Source organism: Chanodichthys erythropterus, chromosome 4 (assembly GCF_024489055.1).
Source record: "Chanodichthys erythropterus isolate Z2021 chromosome 4, ASM2448905v1, whole genome shotgun sequence".
NCBI classification, from domain to species: domain Eukaryota; kingdom Metazoa; phylum Chordata; class Actinopteri; order Cypriniformes; family Xenocyprididae; genus Chanodichthys; species Chanodichthys erythropterus.
Window position 1 is genome coordinate 15,744,140 of NC_090224.1, and position 23,588 is coordinate 15,767,727.

The 23,588-nt window shown below is 36.3% G+C and overlaps 1 protein-coding gene across 6 annotated transcripts in view; it reads left to right on the top strand.

Annotated features, from left to right (window-relative positions):
* Positions 1-23,588, top strand: part of tbc1d32 (TBC1 domain family, member 32) — a 51,784-nt gene that overhangs the window by 10,905 nt on the left and 17,291 nt on the right. For all 6 annotated transcript variants that reach the window (XM_067384295.1, XM_067384294.1, XM_067384296.1 and 3 more), the window contains 16 exons: positions 1,317-1,454; positions 1,562-1,651; positions 2,809-2,951; positions 4,164-4,291; positions 5,010-5,211; positions 7,776-7,855; positions 8,022-8,160; positions 8,627-8,714; positions 8,999-9,117; positions 9,540-9,659; positions 9,971-10,059; positions 13,935-14,057; positions 14,201-14,309; positions 18,179-18,272; positions 18,992-19,117; positions 20,505-20,588. In XM_067384295.1, coding sequence (XP_067240396.1) covers positions 1,317-1,454; positions 1,562-1,651; positions 2,809-2,951; positions 4,164-4,291; positions 5,010-5,211; positions 7,776-7,855; positions 8,022-8,160; positions 8,627-8,714; positions 8,999-9,117; positions 9,540-9,659; positions 9,971-10,059; positions 13,935-14,057; positions 14,201-14,309; positions 18,179-18,272; positions 18,992-19,117; positions 20,505-20,588 — 1,872 coding nt within the window. The remainder of the gene's footprint in view (positions 1-1,316; positions 1,455-1,561; positions 1,652-2,808; positions 2,952-4,163; positions 4,292-5,009; positions 5,212-7,775; positions 7,856-8,021; positions 8,161-8,626; positions 8,715-8,998; positions 9,118-9,539; positions 9,660-9,970; positions 10,060-13,934; positions 14,058-14,200; positions 14,310-18,178; positions 18,273-18,991; positions 19,118-20,504; positions 20,589-23,588) is intronic.

A 23,588-nucleotide genomic window follows, 5' to 3' on the forward strand; every position in this document is an offset into this window, starting at 1 on the left:
CCTGTAGTATCATACTTTATCTGACAGCCTGGCTTATGTTTTCCCCTGTGTGCTGTTACAGACTTTCCTCTCATGGTCAACTTGTTAGATTATCATTGGCAGAGATAATTCCAAGGGTTTGTGGACTTACAGTGAATAACTTTTCCAGAATTCTGCTTCTGTTTTGTAGCTGGAAGATTCACAAGAAAAAACAAACAAACATCCTAGCATACACACAGTATTGACTGATTGCGTTATCTTCTGCTGTATACACAAGTCATAGCTACCAGACTTTTAAGCCTCCCACTGCTGTAAAATATTCATAACATGTAATACAGCTGTATTTAAAAGCCGCTTATCTAGTTTCTGTGATCAGGGCCAGTTTATGATTGTTCCACAGAAAAGGCTACTCATTTAAGGTTGCTCATGTAGTATTACTATAGATTTCAGATGTCATATTTCAATGGAATCAATGTACTTAATCTTTAAAAGGTCAAAATACTTCTGAGTGAATATCACAGAAACATGTTCTGGTGACATTAAAAAAAAACAACTAAATGTATTTTTATTTATATACTATATTTCATTGTTCCAGCATTTGGCATGGTAATTCAGCACATGCCCACCCACAAATTGTTTTACTTACTTAAAAAATGTGCTTAATTGTCTTTAGAAAAATAAAAAAAAATGAACGGTCCAAAAAATATAATTTTTCTTCATACTTAATTTTTTATATTAAATTTGATTGTTTTAAGCAGTATAGAGCTTATGTAGCCCCGCCCTTTTTCAGCACTGCATTCATTGTGTTCTGTCTTCCAGTTTGTATTTCCACAGCATGAAGTTAAGATCTTACAGATTTTTGAATGAACCATTCATTTTAAAATCTTCCAGGTCTGTCATTTGTTATGACATCCGCTTCAAACATTAAAATGATCATGATAACTTTTTTTAACTCTACAATAGTTAAATCCGCTTCACCAGCTAATTATTCTTCGACAGCGATGCCATAGAAATATACTGAGCTACCGCAAAAACAGAAGTTCAAAGACACACAGCGCACTTGTTTCTCTGGTGCATAAGGTCTATATTTGTGGATTCTTTCTTTTTATTATGGGACTTGGACGTTTATTTTACGAGTTTTGTGAGACCCAGCAAATAACCCAAACTACTTTTTTCTCTAATGCTTTTTGAATATGCAGCCTCTCTGCACTCAGGTTTGTGTAAAGATTCAAATTTATATTTCATTGCTAATTTAGAAACAGGAGGTCAAATGCAAATGACTGAATCCATTTAGAGCATGCTCTGCGAATGAGATGTTCTTGTGTTTTGCCCCTCAGGCCCTGCTCGGAGAACTCTCTACACTTCTAAAGAGCTGGAGTTTGTTTATTTCGTTCACTCGCTGTGTGTGCTCGGGAGGCTTGTGATGTACACTAATGGAAGGAAACTTTTTCCCATTAAAGTGAAGAAGCGGAGAGGTAGGTTTGGAAGGAAGGAAACAAGCCTAGGTTGTGGATAATGTTTGAGAATAACAAGTCTGACTCACTAAATGATCTCAACATGTTTAACTTGTTGTCTGTTTCAGATCCGGTAGCTTTGACCGACTTGGTTGTGATTCTGATCAGTATCATGTACCAACACCCAAAACCATCCTGTGGTGAGACAACACATGCAGGTGGGACATAAGAGTACTAGAGTGATAAACTCTGATTAACTCTATATCAGAAACTCAACCACGCCTGCCCTTAAGGAGTGCTAAGTCTGTGATTTTTTTTTTTTGATATTTTTTTTGATATTTTTTTTTTTTATAAATGACCTTTTTATGTAAACGTTAGTGCTAATATGGGTGTGCCAGATCATCCTTCTCACAGTGACACAACTGTATCAGGACAAGGTTCTATTATCTCAGGTTAATGGACTTACTCACTTCCTTGGGAGAATAAATTATACAATCTTATCAAGAAAACTTACAGGATTGCACTCCAGTGATTATATTAATGGTGGAGCTGGTTATTGATTAGGATGCTTCTTTAAAAGGATACTATAGTCCCCCCCCCACCCCCAAAAAAAAACAACAACAACAAATCTTTATTTTCTCACACTCATGTTGTTCCAAACATGTGACTTTCTTCATTTTATTGTAATTGCATTAAAAAGACCATCAGATTATTAAACATTTCTCATTTTGCTTTCCACAGAGAAAAGAAGGTCATAAGAATTTGTAAATGATGACTGCATTCTTATTTTCAGGTGAACTAGGCTTTAACCAGGTAGTGTAAAGCACAGATCTATGGAGCCCCTAAAAGGACATGGTCTTGAGGGGAAAAAATTAGATGGCAGGAAAAATAAATCAATGCTTTTGCTTTCTCTCGCAAATGTTTTGTGTTTTCCTGAGAAGCTTTGCGTTCGCTCACTAAACCTTTCGAGCTCTGTGCGAGAACACACATAGTTTCGCGGGAGCAGGCAAAACGGTTTGCAAGCGTACGCAAAGTTTCTCGTTGGAGCCCAAAGGTTTTGCAGGGGAAACGCAAAACATTTGCGGAAGAATGGAAAAGTATTGACAGATAATTTTCCCTCCATCTCATATTTTTTTTTTATTTCACCATGTCCCTTTAGGGGCTCTGCACAAATCACATATTGAGGCACATAACAGGAGCTAGACTTTTTTACACTTTTCTCTTGGTTTGTCTTCACTGGACATGCTGCACTTTAAATCATTTATTAACTGAGTTCTGCAGTAAAACTAAAAGCCAATAACAAACAGAGGTGTCCTAAAGCTCCTCACGAGTTATCCCAGGTGTGTATGTCTGTGTTTGTTTGTGTATTCTCTAGACTCCCTGTCCCCCACTCATCTTGTGATGGAGGTGTTGAGGACCCTGTGTGACCGCACTGAGTGTGCTGTGGAGTGTCTCTACCAAATCCCTGTTATAGAGACTCTGCTGGCTCCTGTTATCACTCTGCTCAAAGGAAAGCTGGTCAGCTCAACATGATCACTTCCATTAGCACATATGTAATCAAAAGTCTAGACATGATTATGAAATGTGAATGCTGCTTCACTACAGGGGCCCTATTCTACACTTGTAGGATTTTACTTTTTACATTGAATTTATATGAGTAATGATAGCAGTCTTCACAAGCAGTACACTCGTCCAATATAGTGGGTAAAGTTGCTGAATACTGAATAGGCAAGCTAATGTGGGTAGCTTATGTTGATTTTGCTATCAGTTCTATGGTAACTTATTTTTTCTCATTTTATATTTATTTATTTATTTATTTAAAAAACATACTGTGCAACTTTATACAGGGTTTGTACAACCATGATAAAATTTTTGCAACTCATTTTCACACAGCATTATAATATAAACTATCGTTCAAAATTTTGGAGTCAGTAAGATTTTTAAAGTTTTTGAAAGTTTTTTTTTTTTTTTTTTGCACGAACCCAGGCTGATTTTATTTGGATAAAAATAAAATAAAAGTAGTAGTATTTTGAAATATTATTACAATTTAAATGTTTATATATATATATATATATATATATATATATATATATATATATATATATATATATATATATATATATATATATATATATATATAAAAATATAAAATTTACTCTTGTTATGGCAAAGCTGAATTTTTAGCATCATAACTCCAGTCTTCAGTGCCACATGATACTTCAGAAATCATTCTAATATGCTGATTTTGTGCTCGAGCCATTTTTTAATGATTATAAATGCTGAAAACAGTCTTTACTGTCATGAACTTAATGCATTCTTCCTGTTAATTTCTTATTAAAAAGAGAAATCTTACTGACATCAAACTTTTGAATGTTAGTGTACTGTATAGTACATTATTTTTTTTCAAAAGGGCAAGAAAAATCCTGTTTTTCATGATGTACCCCTTTTCTTACATAGACCAAATTATATATATATGACAAATGGATTTTAGAGCAACTCTATGACTGTACATATAAGAGAGGAATTGTTGCCATTTCCATGATGATTTGTCATCATTGGATATATAAACAGAATATTTTTACAGTTTCACTACAAAAGAAGCCTGTTAATTTAAATCCTGAAATAAAACTGTAACCTTCTATATAACATCTCATCAGAGACCTCATCTGCAGCATTTTATATGCATTATGCTGTTCACCCCAAGCATTTTCAATTTGTCTTTTGTTGCAGCCCAAATTAAATTCCCTAGAAAGTGCCCTGACTCACATAGCAGACATGCTGGCGAGGATCGCAACCACTGAACAAGGTTTATCACTCCTGCTTTATGACAGAAATCTCGTCTCGGCCGAGGGTGAAAGGTAAGTAAATCTAATTTTGCTCTCAGGTTACATTCATTATTTCTTCTTCCTGCTAGTGTCATCTTGATCTAGTCAGCACTTGTGCCATATATATCATCAGCATGCATAAAATGAAAGGATGAGCTTCTTAATAAAAGAAAGGAACCTTTGACACCTGTGCCTTTTGTGAGATGAGTTGTAACATACTCTAAAAAGAAACAAAAGATGAATGCCAATAGAATAGAATCCACCTTAGTTTGCAATGCGGAAATTCTGTGAATATGCGAGACTTCTGATTCATTAGCCTCTATAGGTAAATGACTAGAAGAATAATGAAGTGCAGTAAGGGGTATAACTGTTTGTGCTACAAACCAGTTTGTTTGTTATTACGATAATAAAAACAAATAATATGATAACAAATACCAGTTTGCAATATAAAGCAACACAACGAAGTGTTTTTGCACCGCTTAAATAATTGGAAGTGCATGATACCAGAAGCCACACACAATCAAGTTACAAATGTCCACACCTGCTCTTATGTTAAAAATTAGATAAATAGAATAGAATAGAATGGCCCATTTTATCGACTATGCTATACAACCGTTCATTTTAGCACACTAACCCAGCAGGTAAAATCACAGTTGCCATTTCTAAAGTAACATTCACAAATCCAGGTACTTTAATATGTTATAAAATTAGAATAACATAATACTAATATGTTGTGCTGTTATTTCCACAGTATTTCAGCAGCACATGTGGTTGTGCAGTTTACCCAGAGGCTGTTGGCAAAAGAGCTGCATGTGTTCAGCGAGCTGGAGATTTCTACTGCCGTGAGCGGGGCCTTCATCTTCGTCTGTCGGCAGATGTACAACACCTGCGAGGGGCTGCAAGTTCTACGGCCATACAGCCTGCATGAGTGCATCGCTAAAGCCTGGAGAACGGTGAACTTTATACACACTAGCCTCACTGGTTCAGTTATTACCAATGTATTCTTGAGCTGACTGTTTTATCCAGACTATCAATATAGTAAATATAAAATAGTGGTGTCTTTGTGGGCTTTGAACCTACGATCTTTCAGTTACTAGCCCACATCTTAAACCACTATGCCAAAGTCCAGGGGCCGGCAATCTGTGGCACGCGGAGGGATAATCTGGTTTGTCGGATCTGCGTGTAATAGTGCAGTTTAAAATCTCACACTTTAATATTATTTATAGCACCAAATTTAATAAAACAGTGTCAAGTTTGAGAGACTTTATTTAAATTAAATACATATACCTCTTTAGCTGTTTAGTCACATTTCAGTGATTATCCCTCCATGTGACAGTGTTGGCACGTGTGTCATAGGTTGCCGACCCCTGCCATAGCACCTTTGAATTAGGCTTATACTTATTAATGTTATACACATGAAACTATATACTGTATATATTCAAATGTAAACCCATGAAAGGTAAGTTTTCTTTTAATCATCCTATCAATGATTATATAAAAGCCAGTCATAATTTTAGTCTTATGTTTGTCTGTGGTTGTATAGTATTATGAGGGCAGTGGCACGGAATTTTGGTAACTTTAATAAGTAATCCTTTAATCACAGATAAAATAACTCATGTAGTCTATCATTGATGTTGTAATGTTTTACGAAAAATCATGTCTATTTTATTACTCTCTGACTGGAAGAAATCTTTTTCAGAACTGTCTGATGAATTTTTGTCTGGGAATCTGACCAGTCCCTGTCTCATACTGCCAAATACACTACCATTCAAAAATGCTGGGTCGGTAAGACTTCTCTTATGTGGTGACTGACAGCAAACATTAGATTCATCTGCACTGAGAAGCCGTGCCGATGCACAACGCACGTGAAGATGATTATTCCGCAAATAACTGCGATTGTAGGTTCAAACAGAGATGGCGACAAAGAGGCAAAACTTACGCACTGCAGCTTTAATAATTTTGTGAAAACCATAATACTTTGATGAATAGAAAGTTTAAAAGAACAGCAATTATATGAGATAGATATCTTCTAACAATAGACCCTTTTCACAGACTGTGATGATGCGTTTTAATGGTCATCAATATCGTAAATCCTGCAAAGTTTTTTTCATTTATTATTTTATTATTTTCATTTATAACACTATACTTAGTTTTATATTATTGTTGCATCAAATTACAAAAATCTAGTTAATGCTGTTGTGAGGGTGTTTCTAATACAGCGGCTATGGGAGTGACAATATAAATGACATCTTTCTCTCTTCTGTCTGCCGTTTTTCCTCTTTTTGAAGGTTGTGAAAACACTATTGTGGAGTTTTTCTTTTGCTATTTGAGCAAATGGAAACACAAAAAATATATATCTAGCGTTAGCGTCAGTTCTGGCAGGTCACGTCAGTCAAGCTTGCATCAGCTGACTCCCAGGTGACTTGCGTCTACCTATAGGAATACGACGCCTATTACGGCATCTATATATAAGCTCCTCAGTATTATCAGCAGCTATTGCATTTCTCAGGAGCAAATTACCCTCCTCCATCCCCAGCTCCTCCTCTCTTCAGTCAGGATTGGCCTTATTATTTCCCCTGAATCAGACTAATTCTCGAAAAATGTGTATGTTAAATCATGACATTTAATGATATCTGCATGTTGGTCCTGTTCTGTTTACCCTGGGGGGTTTATTGCTGCTCTCCCTGCTCTTATCCATGCTAGGCTGCATGGATGCACAGGGAGTTCTTGCCCAGAACAGAACCATACCGCCAATACAAACTCTATGCGTTATCTATCATATTTGACGATAGTGGTCCTGACAGAATTAATATATTATCTCATTCACCGATATAGAATTTTACCCAACTATGATGACTTCCGCTTCTGAGAAACCCGGAAATGTGAAAAAGGTCTATAAGTATATCTTTACTCTCTCTTTTGATCAATTTAATGCACTCTTGATGAATAAAAGTATTAATTACTTTCAAAAAAATCTTACCGACCCCAGAATCTTAAACAATAGTGTATGTCCTGGCGTACTACAGAAATGACTGTGTCAAGAAAGTTTTAACAGTTTTTATTTATGGATAAACTATAATAAAATTTCACTAAACATGTTTTTTTTTCCAGTCACGTTTTAACAAAACATGGAATTCTGCCTATTTAAAATTAATTTTCTGTTATTATCAGTTTTCTCACAGCCGAAATCAATTCTTAATTTGTTAAGCTTATTCTGGACAGCAGCTATAGAGCCTGCAGTGTCTGTTCCCCAAGCAAAACATTATTTATGTTGGAAGAACTGCTGAACACCCATTCTCTGGGCAGTGTGAAGAGGATTTGTAGAATACAGAAGCAGCAGTAAAGTGCTGCGCCGTCAGTAATGAAACCTCCTGGGGGTTCCCCTGCCTTCAAAAAGGCAGAGTTCAAACGGTGTGAAGAATCAACATTGCATTCAACATGTCATCTCATTATTTAGCTAAAGGGTTTGAATGCTGTGTAGCAGTCCAGCCTGACAGTGAATTCTCTTCCCCTGCAGACAAGCTCAATGTCGGAGAGAGTTCCCACTCCTGTTCCTGGAGCTCCACCAGTGCTGGCTTCCCAGGAGCTGCAGAGTGTGTGAGTATCTCTCCATCATGCCTCCAGTGATCTCCTGTTCCTGCACAAGCTGTTTGTTTCTGTGCTAAACTCAAGCTTGGCTTGCCAGTGCTGTTTTGTGGGAATGAATCAACAAGAACAGGAAATAATTAGCTTTCTTGCTGAATCTTTTATCCTGGTTCTACAGGGTGGCCTGGGAAGAGATGCTGTTGGACAACCTGCTGAATTTTGCTGCCACACCAAAAGGACTGCTGCTCCTCCAACAGACTGGAGCTATTAATGAGTGTGTCACCTACATGTTCTCAAGATTCACTAAAAAACTACAGGTAATATAATCAGATGCCACTTTAAAAAGCCTTTGATTCTGATAAAGAATTTTAGTGGCTAGTGATACTTACATTTTAAGGGATAGTTCACCCAAAAATATGGTCATGTGATCTCAACATGGTGGCCACAATAACTTTTCACAATATAATATAATATAATATAATATAATATAATATAATATAATATAATATAATATAATATAATATAATATAATATAATATAATATAATATAATATAAAAGCAATGGCCTGGCAACCACCCAAAATTCTCTATGGTGGCAATGAGCATCACTCATATTTTCCTTAGAATACATAAAAAAAGAAGTTTATTTGAATAAAATCAATTTGTAGTGTACATTTATGCCCAAGTTTTCATTGCTTGAGTCTACTCACTTGTCATGGGATTTTGCTAGATATCACAGAAGTTGAAGGATGTGTATTTCCTCCATTCTTTCTCTTATTTTAGGTCAGCAGGTGTGAGAAGTTTGGTTATGGTGTGATGGTGACCCAGGTGGCTGCTACAGCCCCAGGCATTGTGGCCTTGCAAAGCTCAGGTAGCTTCAAGTATTATTTATGACCAATTTAATCTATATCAAGAGAGTTAAGAGCAATATCTTCCATATTTTCTCCTGACAGCTTCAGACAGCAAAGGTCATGTTAAAAAAAATACTGAATTACATTGTTAGTGTTTCTGCAATCATTACATTTCCTGGAACTATTGATTAAGGACTCATGCATGATGTTAGTCACTGAGAGGACATTGCCCAAGGGAAATGTTTTAACATGGAAACTAGGTCTTCGGGCTGTTAAAGTAGTTAAACTTTATGTGGATTCACAGGATTTGTCCAGACAATTGTGGTGGAGCTGTGGTCAGCCTTGGAGTGTGGTCGAGAGGATGTGAGGGTGGTCCATCCGAAATCTACTCCAATGGACCCTATTGACAGGAGCTGCCTCAAGGTTCTGATTCCCCTATCATTTACCTTGCAGTTAATATTCAGAAATGTTTTGCTATTTACAGTTATTTACAAGCAAAAGCTATGCTTCATTGAGATTCTATGGATAAGGCTTCGATTTGCCAAAAGCTGCACTGAGTAATTCCATAAATAAATGATTAGAGTAACAGTGTGCGCAATTACCCACCAACCACATGAAAGTCTCGTGATTAAATTACACAAGTCAATATGAAATTACATTCACAACCCATTTTACTTGGTTAACGTTATCCAGTAGCAAGTTATTACATTTGATTAAAGATTATGAAAGCAGACATTTTTCATTTTGTATTGAATAAACCATTAAGAATGAACACTAAAAATCCTTTTTGACATTATTTTGACCCAAAATATGGGTAATATTTGTGTGTGTGTGTGTGTGTATAGTCCTTCCTGTCTCTAGTGAATCTGCTTTCTTCACCTCACGCTGTGTGGGAGCTGCTGGGACATCGAGCGCTTCCTAACAAGACTGAGTACAATCTGAGAGAGATGGCCACATCGGTTTTAGTGAGTGTAATAGACCTTAAACCCAAACTGGCCTATACATGTCTAGCCTTAGCTCACAGCCATGTCATTAATACATATCTAAGTTGTGTCTGATAGTTTTACCTCTTCATGTCTCTTCATCAGTACTATTTTATGATTGAATATGAAGTCTAGCAGCTCGGATTTTCTTCATTTGCAGTTCAAATCATGATCATTTGAGGGCACACTTTGACTGGTCATGTACCGTACATCCTAGAACTAGCTGTGGTCTTTGTCACAGTTATTTTGAAATCCTGTATTTTTGATAATCACTCACTCACTCTTCCCGTCAGGACCTGATTGACCGCCTCATCATTATTAACTCTGACGCAAAGATTCACTCCCTTTTCAACTATGAGCAGTCCCACACGTTTGGCCTGAGGTAAGATCAATAGTTAACTTCTCTCTACCAGTAAATGGACAGGAAGAGCACAGAAGTGATAGAGGGTCCTTATAGAGGTTTATTATCTGATTAGCCTTCTTTCTCTGTTCATTCTTCTCTGGGGATCAATGGCTGATTGATTCAGCTCTTTGTGTTCTCTGTGCTATGATTATCCTGAATTAATGCCAGACAGGGTGATACCAGGATATGAAAAAGTTCTCAGGCTCTCAAAGGAAGTAGAATTGACTGGTGTAATCCACCTACTTATTAAAAGGAGAAATTTTGTTGCATTTGGTATGCAACACGTATATCAAGGAATTACCATAGTTTAAAAATAAATTCAGATTTTTTTTTTCAGCTATCAGAAACAGAATTGGTTCAGCACTTTAGGTCACTTACCGCAGGTTGAGATCTCATTTACATAGATGCATAGAGCTGTGCCGATTATTTCCCCCATCAGCGGTATTTATATTAAAAAAGGATTATGTTAATATTATCATTATGAGTATAACATACCATAACCCTCCACATTTCATAAGGAGCCTTTAGAGGTTTTAATCTAGGTCTCTAAAGAGGGCAAAATAATTGAGTAATTCAGAATAATAGGATTAAGACCAAGGTGGTAAAAAAAACGTGTTAATATTACCATGAACAGACCATCAATATACAAATGTATATTCAGTGATTTGGTGCTCTCAGCAGCCAATAGTTCACAGCACAATACACATTGTTGTTGGCGCAAACCATGTTTATGTTCACAGCAGGTGAACTATTTATTTTATTGTGTTTTATTTTATCTTGTGTAGTTTTATTGATGCTTTTCACGGATGAGGAGATTTCAAAGCAACCTGCCCATGTTGGCATCTGCCTAATTAGGCTAGTGCCAAAATACTGTAGAGGTCAATTGGATGAAGAGCCTTTGACAGCAAAATATATTGGGAGCTTTTTCTCCTCCCTTTCAACTTGTCCTAACTATGTGATAAATAATAAAATGATTAGTTGCATTTTATTATTTGCATTGTAGCATCATTTTCCACAGTTCAGAACCAGAGGTGGAGTATGGCAGGATATTAGGTTCTATTTGAGCATAAAAAATGCTATAGATATGAAAAAGTGTCTTTCTTGAGTATTTCAATCATTTTAATCTATACATGACAGATTGAAGTCTCAATTTTGATTGAGATTTTAAATAAACATTCTATCTTCCTGTGAGTTTCTTAGTCTGTGTTTGTCTGTATTTCGCCTGAATCTAAATTTTGATATGGCATTTTGCCCCAGTGCAGAGGAAGTTGCCTTTGGCAATCCCAAGATCGATTGTGATGATGAAACCAAGTGGTGTTTATTTGTTGCTGTCATGTCAGATTTGCTGTCAGTCAAGATGTTAGTCGTGGCATAGAGAAGAGTGAGATCCTCAGGCATATTCTGGTAAAAATATAGAAATGTATCATCTTCATCATTATCCAGCTTATCTTTTAACAGTTCGTATTAATGGGTTGAGTAGAAACATTGTTTACACACTTAAAAGTTTGCAGGATGAAATAAAGGAGAATAATAAGGAGAAATAAGGAGGAACTACCAATTAGTATGAATTTATGAAGAAAATGTCTGTGGTACTTTCTAGGGGATTTTCCTGGGTGCTGCCATGCAGTTGCTATGGTGTTAGTTCACCAAAAAAAGAAATTTCTGTCATCATTTACACATCCTCATGTCGTTCCAAACCCGTAAGACTTTCGTTCATCTTCGAAACACAAATGAAGATATTTTTAAAATCTAAGCGATTTCTGTCCCTCCATTGACTGCTATGCAACTACCACTTTAATGCTTCAAAAAGTTCATGAAGAGATCATAAAACTAATCCATATGAATTGAGTGGTTTAGTCCAAATTTTCTGAAGAGACACGATTGCTTTATATGCTGAACATATTTAATTTAGGCTTACAAAAGTGAGTAAATGATGACTGAATTTTCATTTTTGGGTAAACTAACCCTTTAAGTGGCTTTAATATGTTATGCAGTTGTTTGGGTGTTTTGGGTGGTTGCATGTCAGAAGAGCCCTGATGATGGTCTGCATGAGAAATATGTCGCCCTTGGAATTCCTGATCGGGCTGGATTCTTATAAAAAAAAAAATGGCTGTGAAAATTTGCAGAACAAAAGTAAATCTGACCACACCTTGATTCTCAAGTCCCCAAATCCATTAGGTTACGTGATCCTAGAGGAACATGAAAACAGTCACATAATGTTTGATCAGCACACAGTGTACAAAACTCAATACCCAAAAAATAGTCAAGGTTCATTCTTTTGAATTCCTGTCTACTTATCTTAGATACCAACTCTTAAAGTAAGTCCTAAACAATGATTTATACTTGTTTAATTGGATGACATTCTATGTAGTAATGATAATATCCAGCCAGAGAGTGCAGTATATCTGTGATTTGATAAAATGACTCATTAATAGATAGGCTGTTGGGATGGCAGGGATCAAGAGGTGAAAAGGCACACTAAACAACAGGATTTCCTGGGTGTGGGTCTGTGGGAAATGACAAAACTGTGACACTTCTGTCTGTGGAGGGACCCACATGCTATATGAACCAATCTCTTGAGTTTACATGGAGTATGGACCGTTTGCGAAATATCAGCATTCATTTCACGCCCTCTGTCATTTGGGGTGTGTTTTGATGTCCTTCAGCTCAAGTATTTATTTGTAGTAGTTACACTATCACAGTTGTATATAGATAAATCGCCCCCTTGTGTTCGATTTGAGACTAAGCACTATTTAATTTTTTTTTAACCAGCATTGTTAGTTATGTATCTGATATTTAAAGGTGTTTAATTTACTTAGTCAAATTAAAAATCTGGTTTTTTTTTGTTTTGTTTTTGCAAGCTCATTCAATAATTACATATATTTTATACATATTACTTTTCATTAACCCAGAGATTTTGAAGAGCTGAGTGCTGATAGGATTATCACTCGTCCTTGTGATCACAATTACTGTCCATTAGCAGAGAATAGGCTGCATCCAAAAGCTTAAGCTGCTGACTTCACAGCCAGTGTTTTTGTATGAAGGCACATCCTGAGTTAACTGACTTCTAAGGCACTATAATATCTATAAATGCAATTCTATAACGTCATGTCTAATGATGAAGAAGAAATTTAACTGAGCTTTAGACATAACTAAAAAACTAGGTAATGTCTTCTAATGAGTCATAAATTGAAAATAATGAAAAAAATGGACACTTATGAATTAATTGACACCTTATTTTGCATTTTTAAGCTGGGATAGGAGAAAGTATTTTAACATAAATTACTTATGGTTTTGAATTTAATTTAAGGTAATGTAGAAAAGTTGTAACACTTGCATCATGTAAGATTTTATGGTGTGACAGTATGCTATTCAACACTTATTTATACTGCATATTCAAAATATTTTTTTTTTCTCAAAGTACATATTTTTAGCGCATAGTATAAATATGTAAATTGGGAAACAGTCTCTGCCTTTACAGTGGATGGAGTTTGTGACAAGAGAACATAGATTGAAAAGCCATTGTGTCTCTTGGTCTTTAGCTGCAAACGAAGCGCTGATGCAGCACTGATTTCACCCTTGTCACAGTACAGTGCCATTTAATGGCAGCATTGAAAATCCTATACAATCAGCTTTGCTCAGCTGCAATGAATCACATCATTAGAAACCATTAGAGTGGAAAATCTGTCATCTCACCATCCATCCATTCATCCATCCATCCATAGTGGATTGCTAAAAGTTCGATGTTAGACATGATAAACCAACATTTTTTTAGCTTTGTACAATTTAATTAATGTTGCTTGCTCTTTGTTTTCCTTTTTAAACACTTCTATATTCTATCTGCGCTCTTTTAGGCTCTTGAGCGTGCTGTGCTGTAACCTGGATTCTTTTCTTCTGCTGGAGTCTCAGTATAACCTCACTGGGTTACTTCTGGAGGGTCAGAGGGACAATGTCACAGAGCCGCCCTCCGGCGAAGGGTGAGTGACCAACTCTGATTCAACAGTCACTGTATTATTTACTATAGGCTTATATAGACTGAATGAATAACATGAGCATACTTTGGAAATACTATGCATCGATTCTTTATATTGTTTGTTTATAATGTCTTCATCATCCCCAGAGAATTCATCATCGATGGATTGTCTGTGGAAAGAAACCATATCCTTGTTCGAATCTGTGCAGTTGGCGGTCCGTCTGAGAGGAGACTTCCTCCCAGAGGCCTGCAGAAAGTGAGGGCATCTCCTTTTCCCTTATCTGCTTACAATTGTGTAGTACAAATAACTGTGCACAGTTGATTATATTGTAGATATAGTACCACTGTGTCACTGTATGCAATTTGTTTGCAAGACACATTATTTATTTACAGTGTAAATAAAAAAAAACAAAAAACAGTTTTATCCTGATTATTCAGTTTGGAAAAGGTATAGTGAGATTGAATCTGTCATTTAATATAGGAAGCTTTTGGACAATTTTGCGACATTGTAGCTGTGCCAATATTCAAGTTTTAGATGTCTGGTTACAAAACAATGCAATAAATGCATGTGACCGTTTGAGTGATGTCTGAATATGACATTCATGCCATATAGAATGAGTTTCTGGTTGATGAATCAATACATCTTTAGGGGATAATCATGACTGGAGCTAAAAAAAACAAAAAACAAAACAAAACAAAAAAAAAACCTTTCAGCCTTTTGTGTTTGACAAACAAAGCCCTTATGCATTATTATTTTGTTTTTCATTTGTTTTATAATGAAATCAGACTCTTGATTTGAAACTGCAATAAATATTTATTATTGTAGCAAAGGGGGAAAATTGTGATCTCAGAAGGTCAGCCTAAATATTCCTTAAGTAAGCTGTCATTCAGTACTAGTGGCTAGATTGTTTCAGACCAAAGGCTGGGTTGTAGTCAAGCTATTGATAAATGTATTTTTAACAATTTTTTTCTTAGAATTTCATGATCACCTACTGGAGTGCCCTTGATAGCCACCAGAGGGCACTCCACCCCGGACTTTTGCCACTATCATGGACTCCTGTAGAGGGTATGCACGTGACGTCACCGTCGACCGTTACAACTGCGGTTACGCCCAATGAGTGGCACAAAGACAGTCAGGCAGCATTGGTTATTAGCGTGAATGCAGCGAAAAACACACAAAACGCATCCAAAATGTTATATATTGTTGACAAGTCATCAATTAAATATTTACCATCATGTATTCTGCATAATTGGGTGTTTTTAAATAAACACTGACAAAAACTATACAAGTTTTAGGGCTGGACGATATGACGATATATATATGTATATATAACATTGATATAAGTGATTACTCTGATTTAAATTTACCTATATTGTAGTTATATAAAATATTCACAGGCAGATTTGCTTTATGTATTTCCCGGGCGTCGAAATCAGGCACATGATCAGGAAACACGACTCCTGGCTGCATGTCAATATCCATGGATTAGGTTTATTTGACAAGTTGTAAGAAATACTTTCGAGCCCAACCTTTAGTGTAAACGTTTGTTTTACTCGTGTTTTCGCAGTTTCCCCTATTAAATCCAGTCACGCAGCAGGTTCTTTTGCCACTCAATCCAGCTGAGGGAGCGCATTCCGGCGGGAAAGTGACGTCGATGCATACCCTCTATTCCCATAACCCACTGCCCGGACTTATCAGCCATGATTGCTTTCAGCTGTTTTCACTCATCTTGTTAGTTTCTGCCCATTTATACCTGGTTGTTTCTGTCATTTGTCATCAGGTTGTTGTTGTTGTCAACATGCACTTCTTAGCACTCTCCCTGGTTCCTTGTTTTCTGTTTTTGCTGGATTTTGACCCTTTGCCTGGCATACATATATATACAATATATATACATTATCTCACAAAAGTGAGTACACCCCTCACATTTCAGCTACCAATTTATTCATGTCCACCAAAGCATGATTTTTCCCAGCTGCTAGCGTACTTTTTCAATTGCGGTAACACCGCATTTTTTAAACGCCAGGAGCGTAACGAGGCGCTTAGCTCTGCATTTTTTACTGGTCACCTCGAGTTGAAGAATGTTCAACTTTGAGTAAAACGCTGCGTTCATCACTGTTACTTTTTATTCAGCCATCCAATCAGAGTGGAGGAGGGGCGGGACAAATACAACACTGTACAGCAAGAATGTTGTGACAGTTGGTCAGTGACATCAACAGAGAACGAAACAAAATGGATGAGAAATTATTATTGCTGGTCTCTGAACATACATAGCAATTAATTCCACATTGTGTCAACATTTTTAGTCTGAAACAAATTACCTGCAAAAAATACTTATAAAAGTTATAAGTAACAGTGCCGTGGATATTCTGTATCATAGCAACAAAGCGTCTCAACTGAAAAAAACATCTGCGCTGCTGAAACGCTCTCAAGAGCTCACAGATAGGCGTTTTAAGCAAAGCGCCTAGTGTTTTCAGCTAGCTAAAACGCTTTGGTGGACACGGGGCCTAAGTGAACATGTCAAAACTGTGTCCAAAGTGTCAATATTTTGTGTGAGCACCATTGTTATTTAGCACTGTCTTAATCCTCCTGGGAATGGAATTCACCAGAGATGCAACGGTTGTTGCTGGGATCCTCTTCCACTTTTCCATAATGACATCACGGAGCTGCTGGAGGTTAGACACATGGCGCTTCTCCACCTTACACTTGAGGATGCCCCGCAGGTGCTCAATAGGGTTCAGGTCTGGAGACATACTTGGCCACTCCATCACCTTCACCTTCAGCTTCTTCATCAAGGCAGTTGTCATCTTGCCGGTGTGTTTGGGGTCATTATTATGCCGTTCAGCCCAGTTTCTGAAGGGAGGATATCATGTTCTGCTTCAGAATGTCACAGTACATGCTGGAATCCATGTTTCCCTCAATGAAGCAGAGCTCCACAGTACCAGCAGCAATCATGCAGCCCCAGACCATGATGCTACCACCACCATGCTTGATTGTAGGCAAGACACAGTTTTCTTGGTACTCCTCACCAGGGCGTTGCCACACATGCTGGACACCATCTGAGCCAAACAAGTTTATCTTAGTCTCAGACCACAGGACATGTTTCCAGTAATTCATGCTCTTGAACAGGTTGTCTTCAGTAAACTGTTTGCGGGCTTTCTTGTGAGCCAGCTTCTGAAGAGGCTTCCTTCTGGGACGATGGCCATGCAAACTGACTTGTTGCAGTGTGCAGCTTATGGTCTGAGCACTGACAAGCTGACCTTCCGCTTCTGTAACCTCTAAAGCAATGCTGGCAGCACTCATGCATCTGTTTTTTGAAGCCAGCTTCTGCACCTGACACACAGAACAAGGTCTCAACTTCTTTGATTCAACTTCTTTGGCCTGTTCCGAGTAGAACCCATCTTGGAAAACCTGACCACTGTGCTGTAACTCAGTTTGATGGTGTTACCGATCTTCTTATAGCCTAGGTCATCTTTGTGGAGAGCAACAATTCTAATTCTCAAATCCTCAGAGAGTTCTTTGCCATGAGGTGCCATGTTGAACATCCAGTGATCAGTATGAGATAATTGTACTTAAAGCACCAAATTTTAACTGCTCTAATACAAGATCCACACATTTGTATGGTCCTGTCAAGCAGATAAAAACATGAACATGATGAATAAGACAATGGTTAAACAACATACAACTGTTATCACTTAGGGTGTACTCACTTTTGTTACCAGCTATTTTTGACATAATGTATGTACAGTAAGGACAGAAAATCTATACTGCTATACAAGTAGCACATTGACTACACTTTAATTTCTATAGTATTGTCCCTTGAGAAGATATACTGAAATGGTTGCTGAAATGTGAGGAGTGTACTCACTTTTGTGAGATATTGTGTGTGTGTGTGTGTGTGTGTGTGTGTGTGTGTGTGTGTGTGTGTGTGTGTGTGTGTGTATAAATTACTAACTTCAAACTTTTGAACTTTAATGTTTTTTTGTCTTTAATAGTTTATGAAATAAACGTGATAGTTTATTAAAAAAAAAAAACGTGATTTTGCCTCCTACAGCTTTAAAAAATAAATAAATAACAGGAAACCACAGTGTACCATATTTATAGAAAGTTTTCCATCTGTTCCTTAGGGAAGTGACCCTTACCCATGGCCAATGGTGTCTACCTACCCTCTGCCCAAGTATTACATCCTTGACGTGCCCAAGACTCTCCGCTCTAAACAGGGTAAGAACAATCTTTTGAAGCACTAGACACTATGTATGTGTTATTTTCCTAATTTATGAAAGCAATTCTCTTATTTAACTGTTACAGTTTGATTCAATGTTTTACAGGGTTCTACTTTGTACTAGTAACTTGAAGGACACTTTCTCTCTTTATGACAGACTCATTTCTCTTCTTTACTGTCACGGCGATACATCTTTATTTCAATGTGACAGCTGTTTCCAGCTCAGTAAATAGGGACTAGAGGTTCTTAACGCCTAGTAAACACTCTTCCTTTAGGAACAAGCGTCAGTATGTGTATGAAGGCCTATTCAATCTCTCAGTGATGTTTCTTTAAATGTTTACTAGGCTTGAGTTGGTATATCATCATTTTGAAGGCCAAGTAGTTATACAGTTGGTAGTTACAGAGTCACAAAGTAAGTGGCATAAACTGTCATAGACTTTGTAAAGGAAATTAATTTATGTTTTGTACCATGTTCATCAGTGACATTTCTCACCAAAACGTTTTTGTTGATTACTTCGCCAATGAAGATGAGATGGAAAAAGCTGTATCATACTGTTTACAAAAATAATATAAGAAAACAGGAAAATATCAGATATGCACATAACATTATATCCTAAAAAGTCTTTAAAACACAGAAAATAAACCCTTTTTATGAACACTGATATTTTTTGTCAAAGGGAAAAACTGTTCAAAATGAACACTGCATATTTCTTCTCAGAGTCAGAGATCAGTGCTTTCTTGGCCTCGTCTAAAGAAACAGAGAGAGATGCTAGCTGGATGGATGACTGCAGGAGACAGTTCTGCAAGATCATGGCTACAAAGTCAAACACTCTCACTGGATACGGTATGAGCCACATTCAGCTCTGTCTAAAATTCACAGCGAGATCCCCAGAATCTCTAATCTTATACTGAGGTTTTACTGTATTTAAAGGTGTCAGTAATGCGAAATCAAATTTCAAACAACATGTCTGCCAGGTCACCATGAGTTAATAAGGGGTGTGATGAGGTAGGATAAATACCAACGGGGTCCCAAGCACAGATGCTTACCCAAAACATCAGAAGATCTAACAATATCCCATCCTTTTCAGCAGCAATCCTGTCCTACCACAACCCAATCCTTTTTCTCTGCACAATTCAGTGCAGATTGTTTTGTGATCATATCACGGTGTAATGCAGGCTTTGCAAAGAGGCTGTTATTGAAGGCCGGGACAGCACAAACTATATCAGGCTCGACAGCAAAGCTGCAGCTCGTGAGTCAGTGTTGTTACTCATTTCACATTTAAAGAGGGCATTTACATAGAGGTCCTAAAGGCACAACAGCACAAAGTGGCCTTTTTAATTTTAAGGGTCAGAGAGATAGTGGAAAATCATAAACTCAATTATGACTGTTTTGGCGAATTAAAAGTGAACCAGAGGGAAAAGTACAGAGAACTTTGATGTACAAATAAAGTAATGGGAAAAACAAATAAAAAGATAAAAAATGTATGAAATGACCCTTTTAAATTTGAAACAGAGCTCTCTTGCATTATATGTTCCAACTTTTATTTATTTTGGAAGAGAAAGCTTATAAATTAATGTATTCAGGATCGCTGATTCTGTTGGACCAGTTTCTGTAAATGCAGAAAAGATTGTTTACAATGTGTAGTGCGCACTTGATTTTTAGACTTAAGTTATTGACTTTTATTTACAACACACCTCGATGTCTATTACAGTACAGTAGATTTTTTATTTGAATTGTATGGTCTGATCTCCACAGGAAAGACAATAGATTTTTACATTAAATTTAATTTATACATTAATGATGAAGCTATAAAACCCTCTTGAACCATGTTGTGTTTTTCTGGATTAAAAGTAGAATATTTTGAGGATCTAGTACCTTTGTGAAGTTTAACACTGGCCAATATCTCAGTACATGCTGTAACTGTATGCCTGCCAATGTCTTATTCAGTGTAACACACTGTATTAAGCTTTTCTGCATTGATTTAAAGTGGTATTCGAGTAAAAGCCACTCAGTTAGGACAGGGTATTTTCTCATTGTGCCTCCTGAGGGTTAGGGTTTCTTATGGTAGCTATGTATTTAAACTCAATATACTAGCTCAAGACATTCTTTGATTTCTCTAGCATCCACTCTTTATATGACAGAGGCTCTTTTGCAGGAGATTTGAGGTTTGATTCAAAGGGAATTGCCTTGACGGTTCAGATTTCCTCTTTTCTGTTTGCTGCTCTCGTAGTACTTGCTGATCTGTTGGAAAGGGTCGTGCTGCATCTCTCTTCTTCATCCACCGACTGCTTCTTTCCACCGGCAGAATATAAAGGTCAGTCAAAAGCACTTCAATGTTTAATAAAAGGATATTATTTTTTTAGTTATGTGACCAACTTGCAGCCAGCTAACAGAGATACCCTTCACTTCTGATGGTATGTATTGAATAAGAAAAACACAAGCATATATGTGAATATACCTTTCTGTAGTGCATCCCTGCTTCTCATTACTGTATATTAAAGGGTTAGTTCACCCAAAAAAGACAAAAAAAATGTAATCAATTACTCACCCCGCGTAAGCCTTTCGTTCATCTTTGGAACACAAATGAAGATATTTTAAATGAAATCTGCGAGATTTCTGTCCCTTCATTGACAGTCCATGTAACTACCACTTTGTCGCTTCAGATACTGTAGTTCATAAAGAGAATGTAAAACTAAATAGTGATCGACCGATATTGATTTTGTTTTTAGAACCAATACCAATAATTTGTGTGTTTACGTGCCCGATAACCGATATAGAGAACCGATATTTATTTACTGTTATACTTCTGTTTTTGACACGATTACAACACCACTGAACAACTGAACAAACCATTTTATTTATAACAATCACTCCCTCCATAGAAAACAAAACAAATATTATTTATACACCAATAAATAGTGGGGTCTGAAAGTGCAAAAAATAAAAAAGTGCACTGTTACTAAACTGTTTTTGTTGAAAATTAGTAGTCTTTCATGTTAATTTTAATCTTCATACTACAAAAATTATTTTATTTATAAAAAGCATCAGCAGAAACACTAAAGTTAACAATAAGCAAAATACAATTAGAATGTCTAATGTTTTCAAATGGAGAAAATAAATCAAAGACAGGAGTCATATCAACTTTGCAAAAATGTAATACTTCATTTTAAACTACAGTTTTAGTAGATTTATAAGATGTTTAATAGGCTAAAGAGTGAAGAATAATTCGCTGGATAATGTTAAATAGCTGAATAATATTCTCTGGAATATTGGAATATAACAAACAAAACAATGGATTTTATTGCATTTCTCAACTGGTATGTTATATCAGAATTACTAATAATGTTTTTGTTGTACTAGATTATGAAATATCTGCTGACAAAGCTCTGTTTATCTATGCATTTGCACAGATCTATACTCAAACTGCGATCGCTCTCTGAGATAATAATTAATTTCCATAGAGTTGTGTTTACTTGGATGTTTATTACGAATTAATGGTTATATAGTAAATGTTTATATAATTACTTAAACAAGTGAATCTTGTTAAAAGTTACATGCGGTGGCCGTGCTGGAGCATTTACTGAGCATCAACCCACTGAGTGAACAGCAAAATGCAGACGACTACACGAGACTAATGATGAGCATAGACAACAGAGAGAGAATTAAATTCAGCACTTTTATTTACAACATGTGCTCATTCATGGCTGTATTATTTAATTCATTCAAGTTACATCTTTATCGGGACAGGATTTGACGGATTATCGTGACTCTGTGTGCTTGTCTCTATTTCTTAGAGACAAGCTGCATAAACTAGCTACATTTCAGGCATTTATGTAACACATCTAATTTGTGCATAAATGGCTGTTATCGGTAATAAACAGCGATTATCGGTAAATCCGATATTATAAAACCGATATACGATTATGGTAAAATGCTTAAATATCGGGGAAAATATCGGTAAATCAATATATATTGGTCGATCTCTAAAATTAAACCATATGAATCATCTGAAGTTTGTCTGAACAGACTGAATTGAAATGTACTTGCTTGAAGTGCCTCAATGTTTATATGTGAATAATAAATTAATAAATTAATAAATTAAATCTGTTCATCATATAAAGCGATCGTGTCTCTTCTGAAAATTTTGACTGAAACGCGCAATTCATATGGATTAGTTTTACGATCTCTTTATGAACATTTGAAGCGTCAAAGTGGTAGTTGCTTAGACTGTCAATGAAGGGACAGATATCTCTCAGATTTCATTAATATTTCTTCATTTGTGTTTCGACAGTGAACAAATGTTTTGCGTTTTTCGTTATTTTATGATTGAATGTGATAGTGTCACCTTGCACAGTAAATTGCTTTCTGCTGTACACTTTCTGCATCCCACCTGGTTAGGACATGCTGTTTGATCGCCATGGTAAATTTATTGTAAAAATCCTTCTGGAAGACATTTGTCAGCTTTCTATTCATGCAAACAGAATTATTTAGAAAACAGGCGAATAGTTGAGGCTCTGTGGGTTTTTCATCTATTAAACATAATGGTTCTTAGAAATAATATTGGTCATGCTCTTTTGTCTAAATCCCAGCTGCAAGTAATATCTGCAGGCTTGAGCTTGATTAATGTGACCACTTCAAAAGAAAGATCTGACAAAATTCACACCCCTCTCAACCTATCATTGTTTTAAGATTTATAATAAGCCATTACAGTTTTGATTGTTCCTTTGTATTTGACTCCATGACATCAATTAAACATCTTTCAAAATGTCTTCTCTCTCAAAACATCAATTTTTCTTTTTAATCTCAGAGAGCTGAAGTTTTCATACTTTGAAAGACTTTTTGATAACTCTTTGTTTGAGTATAGTAAGGGTCAGGGGTCAGTTAACTGTGGAGACTATTAGTGGTTTGGGTTCTGAGAAGCTCATGAACTTTTAATTTAATGACAAGCATCTCTATTCATTTATGTGTGAAGTCCAAAGTCTGAGACAAGTAAAAATGCTTCTAGCATTTTTCTACCTTGATATATTTATATTATTTTATATTATATTGGGATTTGTGTAGGAATAAAATGTGTATGATATTTTTTAAGCAACAATTTGCCACAATCTGTATAAATGATTTGAAAACATACAGATAAACAGTAGTATTTAAGTAAATATGATTTGCTACTACAACAAGAAGCCACAAAATGTAGCTTCAGGGTAAACATTTGAGTGATAAATGAATTGGTGAATGAGTTCATTCAAATGTAAATTTATGTGCCTGAACCAGTTGCAAATGGCCCAACTTCCCAAATAAGATATATGGGTACATG